The sequence below is a fragment of the Mus caroli genome, unplaced genomic scaffold (genome assembly GCF_978045245.1).
Source record: "Mus caroli unplaced genomic scaffold, Mus_caroli_1 scaffold_11, whole genome shotgun sequence".
Taxonomy (NCBI): Eukaryota; Metazoa; Chordata; class Mammalia; order Rodentia; family Muridae; genus Mus; species Mus caroli.
Genome location: NW_028227266.1, coordinates 90,295,439 through 90,307,658, shown reverse-complemented (window position 1 = coordinate 90,307,658; position 12,220 = coordinate 90,295,439). Strand labels below are relative to the sequence as shown.

At 46.2% G+C, this 12,220-nt stretch overlaps 1 protein-coding gene across 1 annotated transcript; it reads left to right on the top strand.

Annotated features, from left to right (window-relative positions):
- Positions 1–3,912: 3,912 nt before the first annotated feature.
- Positions 3,913–7,890, top strand: Zic1 (Zic family zinc finger 1). The gene is made up of 3 exons (XM_021172666.2): positions 3,913–4,913; positions 6,372–6,535; positions 7,225–7,890. Exons 1-3 carry the CDS (start codon positions 3,932–3,934, stop codon positions 7,420–7,422), a joined length of 1,344 nt encoding a protein of 447 aa, XP_021028325.1. The 5' UTR covers positions 3,913–3,931; the 3' UTR covers positions 7,423–7,890.
- The last annotated feature ends 4,330 nt before the right edge of the window (positions 7,891–12,220 follow it).

Genomic DNA, 12,220 nt, shown 5'->3' with positions numbered 1-12,220 from the left:
CAGGATGATATTTTAATGGCTTATATGTCACGTTGGTGCATGTGGCTTTGAACTGGAGCCGCTCGCGTTTCCTGCAGAGAGCGCCGCAAATCCCACTTGATAACTTCTACAACCCACAACTTTTTTCCCCCTCTCATATTTACTCTTACCTTGTATATTTGGATGGGTTTCCTAAAAATACCCTCTGTCAACGTCCCCGGTGGATTTTCCACAGACTGGAGGAGAGAAGCCTGACTTTCTTTTTTGAAGAATTATTTTCCCTCCCCTCTCCCAACAGCCACCCTTCCCTCAGGTCCCCTCCCTATTTTTTTTTAAAGCAGTCAAGGTGGGTTCAATATTTGTTCTCCCTAGTGAAAGAGCAGTGCAGCCTCTAGAGGAAATATCTCCTTGAATAAACGATTTTCATAATTCTAGGATCCAACTTCCCCTTGTAGGAGCAAAAAGAACTGAATGCCTGGTGTATCTTTTCCCTCAAGAAAATACATAATAGGTTAAAAGAAAGAATCCCCTAACACCGGCTGCTTCCGCTTTTTTTCTGTCACTCCTTACAGGAGTCCGCTCAGATTGAGAGAGAAGTGCTGGGCACAGACTTGTTGCTGGGGGCAGATTTTTTTCCCCCTAGAATTTCTACTTCCTAACCCCACAGGCATAGATGCTTAACACTGTCTCTTCAGATACAGGGATATGATCACCATCCACAATCTGACTTCAGGGCCAGAAGGGGTGTGTGTGTGTGTGTGTGTGTGTGTGTGTGTGTGTGTGTGTGAAGGGCAGCCTGGTTCCAGTTTACCTAGTAGTAGCCACTGGTGTTCATCCTTCCTCTAGCCCTAGAAAGCTAGCTGGCAGAGAGAGAGAGAGAGAGAGAGAGAGAGAGAGAGAGAGAGAGAGAGAGAGAGAGAGAGAGAGAGACAGAGAGAGAGAGACAGAGAGAGAGACAGAGACAGAGAGAGAGAGAGAGAGAGAGAGAGAGACAGAGAGAGAGACAGACAGAGACAGAGACAGAGAGAGACAGACAGAGACAGAGACAGAGAGAGACAGAGACAGAGAGGTTTTCTTTTTCTTTTGCTTGGAGGACTGTTAAGTTTTCTAAGCGGACATCATGTGAAAGGATGAGTTGAAGGTCTCTTTGTCTGGCAAAGAGTTTAGAGCCTTGATTCAGTTGCAAAGAAGCCAAATGAAGTTAGAAACAAAGGGCAAATTGAAGAATTCCGACTCTTGGCTTTTTGTGTTTTCCTTACTAGAAAATAATTAGACCTAATGAATATGCAGGCACTAAGGCTAAATCCTGGGCCAAGCTGATGGGCTTAAAACTGAGCTAAGTAGAACCGCAACCTCCATCGCCCCCGGCTCCACATCCGCGTGCAGTTTTTGAAATGTATAAATGTCGCCCGGTTTAATTGATTGAGTTACAGGGATTTTCCCCCTGCTTTTACGTGCCATACCCCTCTACCTTTCAACAATCATTTTAATATATAGTCAATGGTTCTTTGTGGATGGGACAAAAAGCAACTACGCGCAGTTGTTGAATAGACTTTGCGCTGGGCAAAGACAGGTTAATCGAGGGCCGCATCGCGAAAACAAGCGAGTGTTGTATGTTTGCACGGAATCCAAATGTCTGCATTTTCCTAACTAAATCAAAGGGAGTGTTATTTCTTTTTCTGCTCACTCATCTGAAGGTAAGTAAATTTTCTCTGGCGATCAAAAGCCTGGTCGGCAACAAAGACCGCGCCCGCTTTTTCCACCGTCTTGTTGTGGCAAGTTGCGGAATTTCAATAACTGTGACAAGGGTGACTGATTTGTGAACTGGAAAAGGTTTGAATGTCACAAAATTTACATTGGTCCTATCTACCGGGGATTTAAATACCAAAAAAGTATTCCGGGATCTCTAGGGAGCTTTGGGAGATCTAGAGGAACAATGGCGCGTTGGGAAATTTACAGTTTTACCTGAATGAAAGGGACTGGGATGGGAATGGGAGGCCAGAGTGAGCGAGTTGGGGGTGGGAGCAAGCCACACAGCCGACCAGACCGGAGGGGAAAAAAGAAAAAAAATGAGGGGAGAGGGAAATCGGCAACAAGGTTTCCAAACTGCCATTAAAAACAGAAAACAAACAAACAAAACCCAATCGGACAAACCTCAGGAACCAGGAAAAGTTTAAGAGATCCATCCACCTGTGTTTGGGGGTGAGTGGGCACGCAGGAAGGAAGTCTGGAAAACTGAGGCTGTGAGAGACACCAAGAAATCCCGTTTCTAGGAAAGAGAGTGGCGTGCCCTCGCGCTCCCGAATCTTAAATTATAAACAGGAGAGAGGCCGGTCAAAAAGGAAGCAAACTTCAAAAGAAGCAAATAACAAAAGCTTCCTTTGCTGCCCTTGGAAGGGGGGGGGGGGTGGAGAAGGGGAGGGAGGGAGAAAAGAAAGTTGCTGAGTCGGGACATTCTGGAAGTGCCTTTGGGGTGTTTCTCGGCTGGTCCCCCCCCCCAACTGCTGCTCTCGGAGACGCCGGGGGTCTCCAGTCTTTAATCGCTCTGCGGAGGTTTGAAGGAGAGTGGCTCAGGGATGGGGAGGCAAGGGAGGAGGGGAATGGGGAGGGAAAGAGACAGAAGGAGGGGAGAAAGGGGCACATTAGAAGGAGGGAGAGAAAAGTGTGTGGCGGGGAGGGGGGGAGAACATAGAACAAGAAGCAAAACCTAGAGAGGGAGGGGTAGGAGGCAGCGAGGAAGGGGAGGGAGGGAATGAGGGAGGGAGGGAGAGAATGAGGGAGGGAGGGAGGGAGGGAGGGAGGGAGGGAGGGAGGGAGAGAGAGAGAGAGAGAGAGAGAGAGAGAGAGAGAGAGAGAGAGAGAGAGAGAGAGAATATGAGAGGGAAAAGAAATCGTGGCTTTTTTTTTTCCTTCCGTGAGAAGAGGGGGAAAAATTTGCTAGGGGGAAAAAAAGTTGCTACTCCTGGCAGCCCTGTTAGTCAAAAGGGGATGTCAAGCGCTTTACAATACCTGGGATTGATGAGGCGGGCGGGCCAATGAGCAGCGCGCGGCGCCACCGCGCGCCCTTCGTTGGCGCGGCGGCCCCGGGCGGGGTGTGTGGGGGGATTGCCGCCTCACCAATCCTCGCCCGCGTCGGTCGCACGTGACCCCTCCCCCTGCTCCCATTCATCAGGGGGGGGGGGGGACGACGGTGTCGTCCTTTCAATTCATTTATCTGCAGGAATGATTGCTGCTATCAGTCTCGCGCTCACCGCCCGGCTGAGGAGGTGAAAGTTTCTCCCCAGGAAGATAAACCGCAAAAGACAATATTGTGCATGATTTGCGCCTTTTCTTTTCTTTTTTCTCCCCCCCTTTTTTTTTTCAAAAAGCAGAGAGGGGGAAAAAGGGAGAGTTGAAGGATCGAGGAGGAGAGCCAGAGAGAGAGAGAGAGAGAGAGAGAGAGAGAGAGAGAGAGAGAGAGAGAGAGAGAGAGAGAGAGAGAGACTAGTGGAGAAGTGAGGAGGGGCGCGCTGCGCGAGGAGACAGGGCGAGCAGTGGCGGCTCTGGCGTTCACATTCCTCTATGCCACAAATCCGGGAAGAAGTTTTATTGGGGGGCTGAGATGTTCTATGCCTTTCCCCGGGCAGCCTTGACTCGAGGCCCTCTCGGCAGAGACTGAGCGGCGAGAAAGTGAGAGCCCGGCCCGCGCGGTTCGAGCGGCTGGCGCTGGAGCCCGCCTTCTACCGGCCGGCAGTCATCTCTCTTGCCTGCCTTTGGCCGGGTGGGTGCCGGCTAGCGCCTGGCCGCTGCCTGCTGGCTGAGACTTCGTTAGGTGGGTCGACTCCCCCTCCCTCCTCCTCTTCTTCCTCCTCTTCCTCCGCCTCCCGTTCCTCCTCCTCCTCCTGATCTTCCCTCCTTGGCGGGCGAGGGTGGGGGGGGCGGGGGAGGCCGGGGCTTGCCCCGTGCAGCCACGATGCTCCTGGACGCCGGACCCCAGTATCCCGCGATCGGTGTGACCACCTTTGGTGCATCCCGGCACCACTCGGCGGGCGACGTGGCCGAGAGAGACGTGGGCCTGGGTATCAACCCGTTCGCCGACGGCATGGGCGCCTTCAAGCTCAACCCCAGTTCGCACGAACTGGCCTCGGCTGGCCAGACAGCCTTCACGTCGCAGGCTCCGGGCTACGCCGCTGCTGCGGCCCTGGGCCACCATCACCACCCCGGCCACGTCGGCTCCTACTCCAGCGCTGCTTTCAATTCTACCCGGGACTTTCTGTTCCGCAACCGGGGCTTCGGCGACGCGGCGGCGGCAGCTAGCGCCCAGCACAGTCTCTTCGCTGCTTCGGCCGGCGGCTTCGGGGGCCCACACGGCCATACGGACGCCGCGGGCCACCTCCTTTTTTCTGGGCTTCACGAGCAGGCGGCTGGCCACGCTTCGCCCAACGTGGTTAACGGGCAGATGCGGCTAGGTTTCTCCGGGGACATGTACCCACGGCCGGAGCAATACGGCCAGGTGACCAGCCCGCGATCCGAGCACTATGCTGCCCCGCAGCTTCATGGCTACGGGCCCATGAACGTGAACATGGCTGCACATCACGGGGCTGGAGCCTTCTTCCGCTATATGCGCCAACCCATCAAGCAAGAGCTTATCTGTAAATGGATCGAGCCGGAGCAGCTGGCCAACCCCAAAAAGTCGTGCAACAAAACTTTCAGCACCATGCACGAGCTGGTCACGCACGTCACGGTGGAGCACGTCGGCGGCCCAGAGCAGAGCAACCACATCTGCTTCTGGGAGGAGTGTCCACGCGAGGGCAAGCCCTTCAAAGCCAAATACAAACTGGTCAACCACATCCGAGTGCACACGGGCGAAAAGCCTTTTCCCTGCCCGTTTCCTGGCTGCGGCAAGGTTTTCGCGCGTTCAGAGAACCTCAAGATCCACAAAAGGACACACACAGGTATGGAAATTAATGTAGGACACTCTACCTCCCACCCAGACCGGGCCTGAGATTCCAAAGTTGGGGGAAGTGAGGCACAAATCCAGCCTCCGTGGGGTCTGGGCCTCAGGTTCCTGGAGGCAGGCAGATCTGGTTTTTAGTCTTGAAAGTGTGGGAAAGCACAGAGAGAAGGATCTGAGCATATAGACTAAAAAAAAAAAACAAAAACAAAAAACAAAAAACAAAAAAACAAAAACAAAACCAAGGAATAAAAAGAGTTGGAAACCGGGAAGCTGAGTCTGGCTTGGCCCAGCGCTTGACAATCTCGAGTCCCGGAGAGGTGGCACGCGTGGGGCAGCCACGGAGGTTCCAGTTGTTCCAGCTACAAACAAATCTAAAACTCTTGATGGTGGCTACCGGTTCAGGGACTTTCGTGAGTCCTTTCTGTTCGAAAAGGTGGAAGAATTTGAGGTTGAGTTTAAAAATGTAGAAACAAAATGGGAAGAAACAGGAGGTAGGTACAGTTGTGGTAGGAAGTACAATTTGGATCTGAGGAGGACATTAGATTTGTGTACATGTGAAGAGATACATTTTCCCAACGATGCATCCGGGTTTGAGGAGTGAGGCTAGTTGGTGAAAGACACAGAAATCCTAATTGTCTATTATACAGCGTAAGGTCTGTTCTTTAAAAGCGGGGTTCCTGAGTTGGACTTCAGAAATAGCGACAAGTCCAAAGCTTAAAGAAACAAAAGAAACAAAACCAACAGAAACAATAACAAAACAAGTTCCAGGCAATTTAAGGCTTCGAGAGGGGGCAGCCTGGAAATTATGCGCCCCTTGGGTCAGAGTCAGGGGATCTGATCACCCTCCGTATTTGGGCATTGTCTGGTGGAAGAGAATCTGACTTGAACTCTAGATTTAAGGGCCCAGCCAGGTAAAAAGTCCTTCCCGCTTTCCAGATTAGGCCATAAAATGTGGTGTGTGTAGGGGGTGGGGTGGAGTTGAGTGGAGGTGGCAACCAACGGGTGCAGTGTGTCTGGGACGGAAAAAAAATGGGAGAGAAAAGAGCAAAAGCAGGAGAATCAGCCGGGTCCCGAAAACTAGTAAGACAGAGCTAAGTAGAAGCCGCTGGGTAACCTCTGTTAAGACCTGGTCAGAAAAGCCAGTATCTAGAGACACTGCTATTCTGAGATGAAAAAAAAATTTTTTTCCTCTCTTGCCACTTCTATTTCTACTACTACCATCACTATGACAAAGTAAAAATAAAATGTAGATATAATTGTCTTGAGTGTTAAAAAATATAGTTAGGCTATTCATAGTTCCACTACAGATGCACGAATTTACTAAAACTCCAGATTTTAGGCTCGGGGGAGCACCCCCCCCCCGCCTTGGGCAGCCAGCATTTTAATTCATCTCCTAAATTCTGAAAATAGCTACTGATTTCTTTTAAATAAGACCATCTTTCGACTTTTACGTTAGGGGAGAAACCCTTCAAGTGCGAGTTCGAAGGCTGCGACCGGCGCTTCGCCAACAGCAGCGACCGCAAGAAGCACATGCACGTGCACACGAGCGACAAGCCCTACCTTTGCAAGATGTGCGATAAGTCCTACACGCACCCCAGCTCTCTGCGTAAACACATGAAGGTAACGCCGCCGTAAGGCCGCTCGCCTTCGGGAGCCTTTTCTGGGCCCGGGATCGAGCCAACCACCCGGGAGCGGCTTCTGGGCGGCGGCAGGAGCCTCAGGAAGCGGAAAGGCAAAGGGTTTCACTCTGCTGAGTGGAAAGTGGCAGAGGGAACAGGGGCGGGAAAGATAGTTGCACCAGAGGCCAATTAAACTCAATGTTTCATAATGAAAGTAAAAATAAGTGAGGTGACTCCGAGGCCCCGCTGTCAGAGCTGCTGCGGTGAACGCGGCCATTGCTCCTGGTAGTCAAGAGCAGGCGGGCCAGATGCTGCGGTCTTGGGCTCAGCTCTCAACATCCGCTCTTCTCAAAGTGGGCAGGCAAACTTTACGAAAGGAACTTTCCAAGCCTCTGGCCTCAAAAGCAGCCTCCTCTTTCCCAGCCCCCCCCCCCTTTTTTTCTTTTGTGAGTACTGTCGGGCAGAGTCCCCTCCTGGAGCGTGGCGGTGCTGGGCTACGCCGGGAGAACCAAGCCCAAGTCCCATTGGCCCTGCCTGCGGAGAGTCTGGGAGATCCCTGGCTTTGAAAGAAGCGGGAGGGGTAGGGGAGGGGGTGCCCGGGCGGGGGGAGGGGGAGCACAGCTTTCATAGCCTTGGGTAGCCGCTGGGCCCACTCTTTATCTTCATTAAAACGCAACTTTATTCTCTCAGGTCCATGAGTCCTCTTCTCAGGGCTCACAGCCTTCGCCAGCTGCCAGCTCGGGGTATGAGTCGTCCACGCCACCCACCATCGTGTCTCCCACAACAGACAACCCGACCACCAGCTCCATGTCGCCCTCCTCCTCCGCGGTTCACCACACAGCAGGCCACAGCGCGCTCTCTTCCAATTTTAACGAATGGTACGTTTAAAATCAGAAACAAAACATGCCAACCCCCTATTTAAGAGACTGAACACACACGTATATACGCAGTATTATTGAAAGAATCCTGAAACTCGAGACACCTCTCGTCCCGATCCCGCAAACATTTTTGTTGTTGTTGTTGTTTGTTTGATTGATTTTGTTTTTAAATCTGCCGGTAAATCCAGGACTGAGTAAAACAGAGGAGGCAGCAAGCCTTTAGGTTTTTTCACTCCAAAATTTTCCTTTTCTTTTTCCTCCCCCCACCCACCTCTGAAAAGGTTTGGTAGCTGAAGGGCGGAAGGGGGTGGAAGAGAAGGCGGCTGCCTGACCGAACACCGCCAAAGGCCCTGAGGGCCAATTTCTTGTTGGATCAGAACAAGCTCTCTGGGGCTTCAGCTTTTCTTTATCTTCTTGTTTTGTTTTCTTGTAAATACAGAATTATTAGCTTAAATCTGTTCTGTTGGATTCTGTATATAGCTACACTTCGGTTGGAGTGGGTGGGTGGGATCGTGGCGTGGTGGTCTTTGCCTTGGGGAGGGGAGGGCCAGAGGGAGGGGGAGGGGGAGGGGAGGGGCGGCCGAAAGCCAACTGTTTGTACTGAATGGCAAGAATGTTCTAGTAAATGTGTACCAAAATGTGAACTACTTTGTACGATGACAGTCTCCACGTCGACCTAACAAAATATTATTGATATTAATGTGCTTTTTTTGTATAAAGTGCAAACATTTCGTCCCAAAGTCTGAGTACTTTAGTGCAGTAAAATGTTGTTTCATGTCCTGTCAAGAATTCGTATAGTACGAGCCTGGATCTACGTGTCAAACTGTTCCATTTGTTTATGTAAAGTGATATTAAAAAGATATAAACTATAGCTGTCCATTGCTTTTGGCAAAATATACAACCACACAATGTATATAATTCCTAGTTTCCATATTTATCCGCATGTAAAGGGTCTGGTTTATCCATGTTACAGCTATTCAATATTTATGGCTAGTTAAAAAAAAAAAAAAACCTCGTATGTACACTTTAGTTTCCAGAACTGTTTGGTAACCTTTCGTACGTTATTAAAGATTCTTAAATCTCAGTGATTGTGGTAGGAATTTCTTCTTCACGCTCCCTTCCCTCAGCAACCTGTGCCAGCTTTAGTGGATCTTGGGAAAGCTCTCCAGCCTCTCTTGCCTTCTTCTCTGTCATTGCTGGTCATATAAACTTGATAAATGAACGCTACCCTGCTGGCTCTCCGAGAGGGTGTAATTAGTATTTATATCAAAATTTATGAAACAAATTTTCGGCCTCAGTATAATTTAAATGACCTTTGCAGACATAGAATAACAACCATAAAAATAACGGAAATAGATTGCACAGGCAACATCAATATTAATGTAAGCGAATTGTGAGAAGCTCGGGGCTCTCTCTGTAGCCTTGCAAATGAACTTGCAGTCATTCAAGGGTTCAGCTGCCCCCCCAATTAAATCCCCTGATCTGAAACTGGATTGTAGATTTACAATATTATATTTTAAATTGCTGTCTTCAATTAAACCATTATGGCCATAACTAATTTTCAGGATGCCGATGCATGCTTTTCCAGGCCTTCCATCTTTGTACAAAAGTAAATGTCCATAAAGCGTTTCACTTATATTTTTTCAAACGTGATGCTAATTTAAATTAATTACTTCCTATGATATATTATTATTCCTATACTTTTGCTACTGTCATTAGTTCTCTCAAAAATACATCTAGAAAAGAGAATTATTTTATGTAATGTGATTATCTTTCTATCTCTTTTATTTATTTCTCATTTACTTAAGAAATTCGTTCCATTGGCTGGCGTTGATACAGTAAATTTGTAAATGAGGAGACAATATAAAAAATCTAAATTACTTGTGCTTAATGACTGTGGCAGAACGCCTTTTTCTCTAAATCAGATTGTCTTTCTTGCAGTTTAGTTTGATAGATTTGCAAGCTATGCTGCTTCGGAGAAGTTAGGTTCTCTGGTAGGGATGCTGGTTTCTTTGTCTCTTGTTGTCGCTTGCATGATCGCCCCATTAGGCAGACAACGTAGCTAGAACTCACAAATCAGGCCCTTGGCTATGGCTGCAGGGGTGTAGTCGGGAAGTATGATTCTGCTTCTCTACTGTCCTCTGTATGTCCTGCGAGTTACAGGCCTAGGGAGAACCTTCTGAGAGCTTTACATGTGTTATATCACAGCAATAGCAACTTGAGAAACTAAACCACTAGCTAATTATACAATAAAAATATTATCATCGTGAAAGACACCTCTTGCTACTTGTATTTCTCACGTTTAGTCAACAAAGTCTTATTTACAGATAGAAGGTTTTGCTACTTTAACTTCATCACAGTTTCTTTTTTAATAGAAAAAGGTGGGGATATTGATGTTTAACTGTAAAAAAACAAAGTTTCTCTGCTTATAACAGCGATATTGGATATTGGCCTTTTGTACAAAGAGTGCCATCTTGTAAAATTTGTTGAGATTGTGGAAAGTTAAATACCTAAGGAAGAGTTGCTGTCAACCCTAAAAGAATTGTGACATTAAAACCTGGATCTCAGTAGCTTTGGAGGTTGAAGACTGATCAACAGTGTTGCATTTAAAGTGACAGCAGACATTGAGCCCAACATTGAACACAGGAAGAGGAATAGAGAGTTCATCTTTCTAGGAACAACAACAGATCCATTAATAATCATTCCCTCTTTTTATTAAAGATGAGGGTTTTCTGGGGATCTGTTGTGTATATGATGATAGTTTTAACAGCACTTTTGTGATTTTGTCAGAGCATTTAAGAAGACAGCATAGGAGTTTATCTTTGATTTGACTATTTCTAAATTTAAGTTTACTTCGAATTTGATATTCTGTCTGATTGTTATGTACCTGGTGCCCTTTTGCTTTAATATTATAGTATAATGATCAAACATCATACTATGACATATGATTTATATAATTTATTTAAAATACATATTAGAAATAAGTGAATTTTCTTTTCAAATTTCAAAAATTCATGTAGATTTTAAGGTCAAATAATTTTATTACCACTTGAGAACCCCCTGTATGTATTTATGAATAATCTCACAGCAAAGGAACTTTTATAATAAGAGACAACATTTATGTCAATCCCCCTTTGCATTGTTTTCTCTAATGTCCTCCACAAAGAAAAAGTCATTAATGATGTAAGTCACCAAAATTATGCTTTAAACTTAAACATAGTCTATTATTTTGCTGGCACCTTTAATGTCTGCTTCTTGAGATGAATTCTTCATACTTTTCTTCATGGGCCATTAGGTTTTGAAATACATGAATGTGAACAGTGAAATATATTGTTAGACTCTATTTAGCAGGAGCTGAAGATTCTGCAAATGGCTGGTTTCTATGTGTAGTTGTGGATTTTGATCTAGGCAGAAGGCCATATTGGTTCATATTGCATACTGCATTGTATTCTGGATTCTACCAAATGATTAGGACAGCTAACAAGTTATTAAAATGTTATTTTGTGTCAACAGAAAATGCCTGCGTACAAGCAATCATTTGAGAAATGAAGAGAAATGAGTTTGGTGTGTGTGTGTGTGTGTGTGTGTGTGTGTGTGTGATATTGTGTGATATTGTGTGTACATTCAAACAGCAAGCATATAAACACACACGCATCGGTTATATGGGGGCTAAGTAATTCTCAAATATTTCAGATCCTTTGTTTTCTTCTTCAAAAGCTACCCCCAACTGCTCTAAGCATTTGCAGCTGATGATTTTGATTTTTTAAAGTCAAGCATTCAAGTTAACCTTTAAGAAGCAAACCACCTCTAAAAGAAAGATGTAACCTTTCAATTGCCTTATATTTATTTATTTATTCATATTTTTTATTTAGCTTTAACTGACAATGAAAATAGCACTAACCTTCTTTCAGGATGGGCTTGGCATTTAGATAGTTAGATAGTTCTATTTGTTGATTGTGAAGTTTTCTCAGAACTTTAAAAGGCTTGTCACCAGCAGTCCAACCCCTCCCCTAGTATCTCACCCACCTCCCCAAATGGTCCGAAGCACCAATTTTCAGGCCAAGGTGTAATTAGTGCCCAGGCCCCTAGTGAATCATTGTTGATAGACTTGGTACCTGAGCATATGACTCTTCAAGAAATGACTTGGAGAAAACCTTGGGTCTTAAAGATGGATTCAGTGTAAGCCATTCTGAGGGGGACCTGCATGTGGTCTGGCATACTTAAAAGGAAGGCACTGGGCTTATTCCCTTAGCTATTTTTGGTCTAGATGTGAAAACATCAGATTTTATATGTTTTCAACTTCTACTTCTCTCATTTCTCCAGTTTAAAATGCTAATCACTCTCCTTTCAGGTACAGAGGCCTAGACTCCCAGTAACATCAATTGTAGTTCTCAGAACTGAGTATTCACACCAAGAAAAGCTGTTTTTATAAAGATGATCAGAGTTGATATCATTCTTTACTTTTCTAATTTTTGAAAGTAGAGTAGCAATGGAAAGACTGATGTTTTTGCTAGCCCAGCCACTAAAGACCTGCCTAACGCAAAACGTTTTCTCTCTTACTTTTTAAAGCACCCAATGGCTGTAACTTATACCCATTTAAAATAGCTCCAGAATGTAACTCCCCACTCCCAGGGTGTGTGTGGTCCTATGGCAGTCTTGTTTTCAAAACTAAATTTAGATAGACAGTAAAAACTAAGTAGACATAAACAATAAAAATGTCAACTTGTAGCATGTATGCAAGACTTTCAAAGTCTATTGAAAATGTGTTATGCTATGCACAAAATATGAACAGTGTTGCACGTCAATCT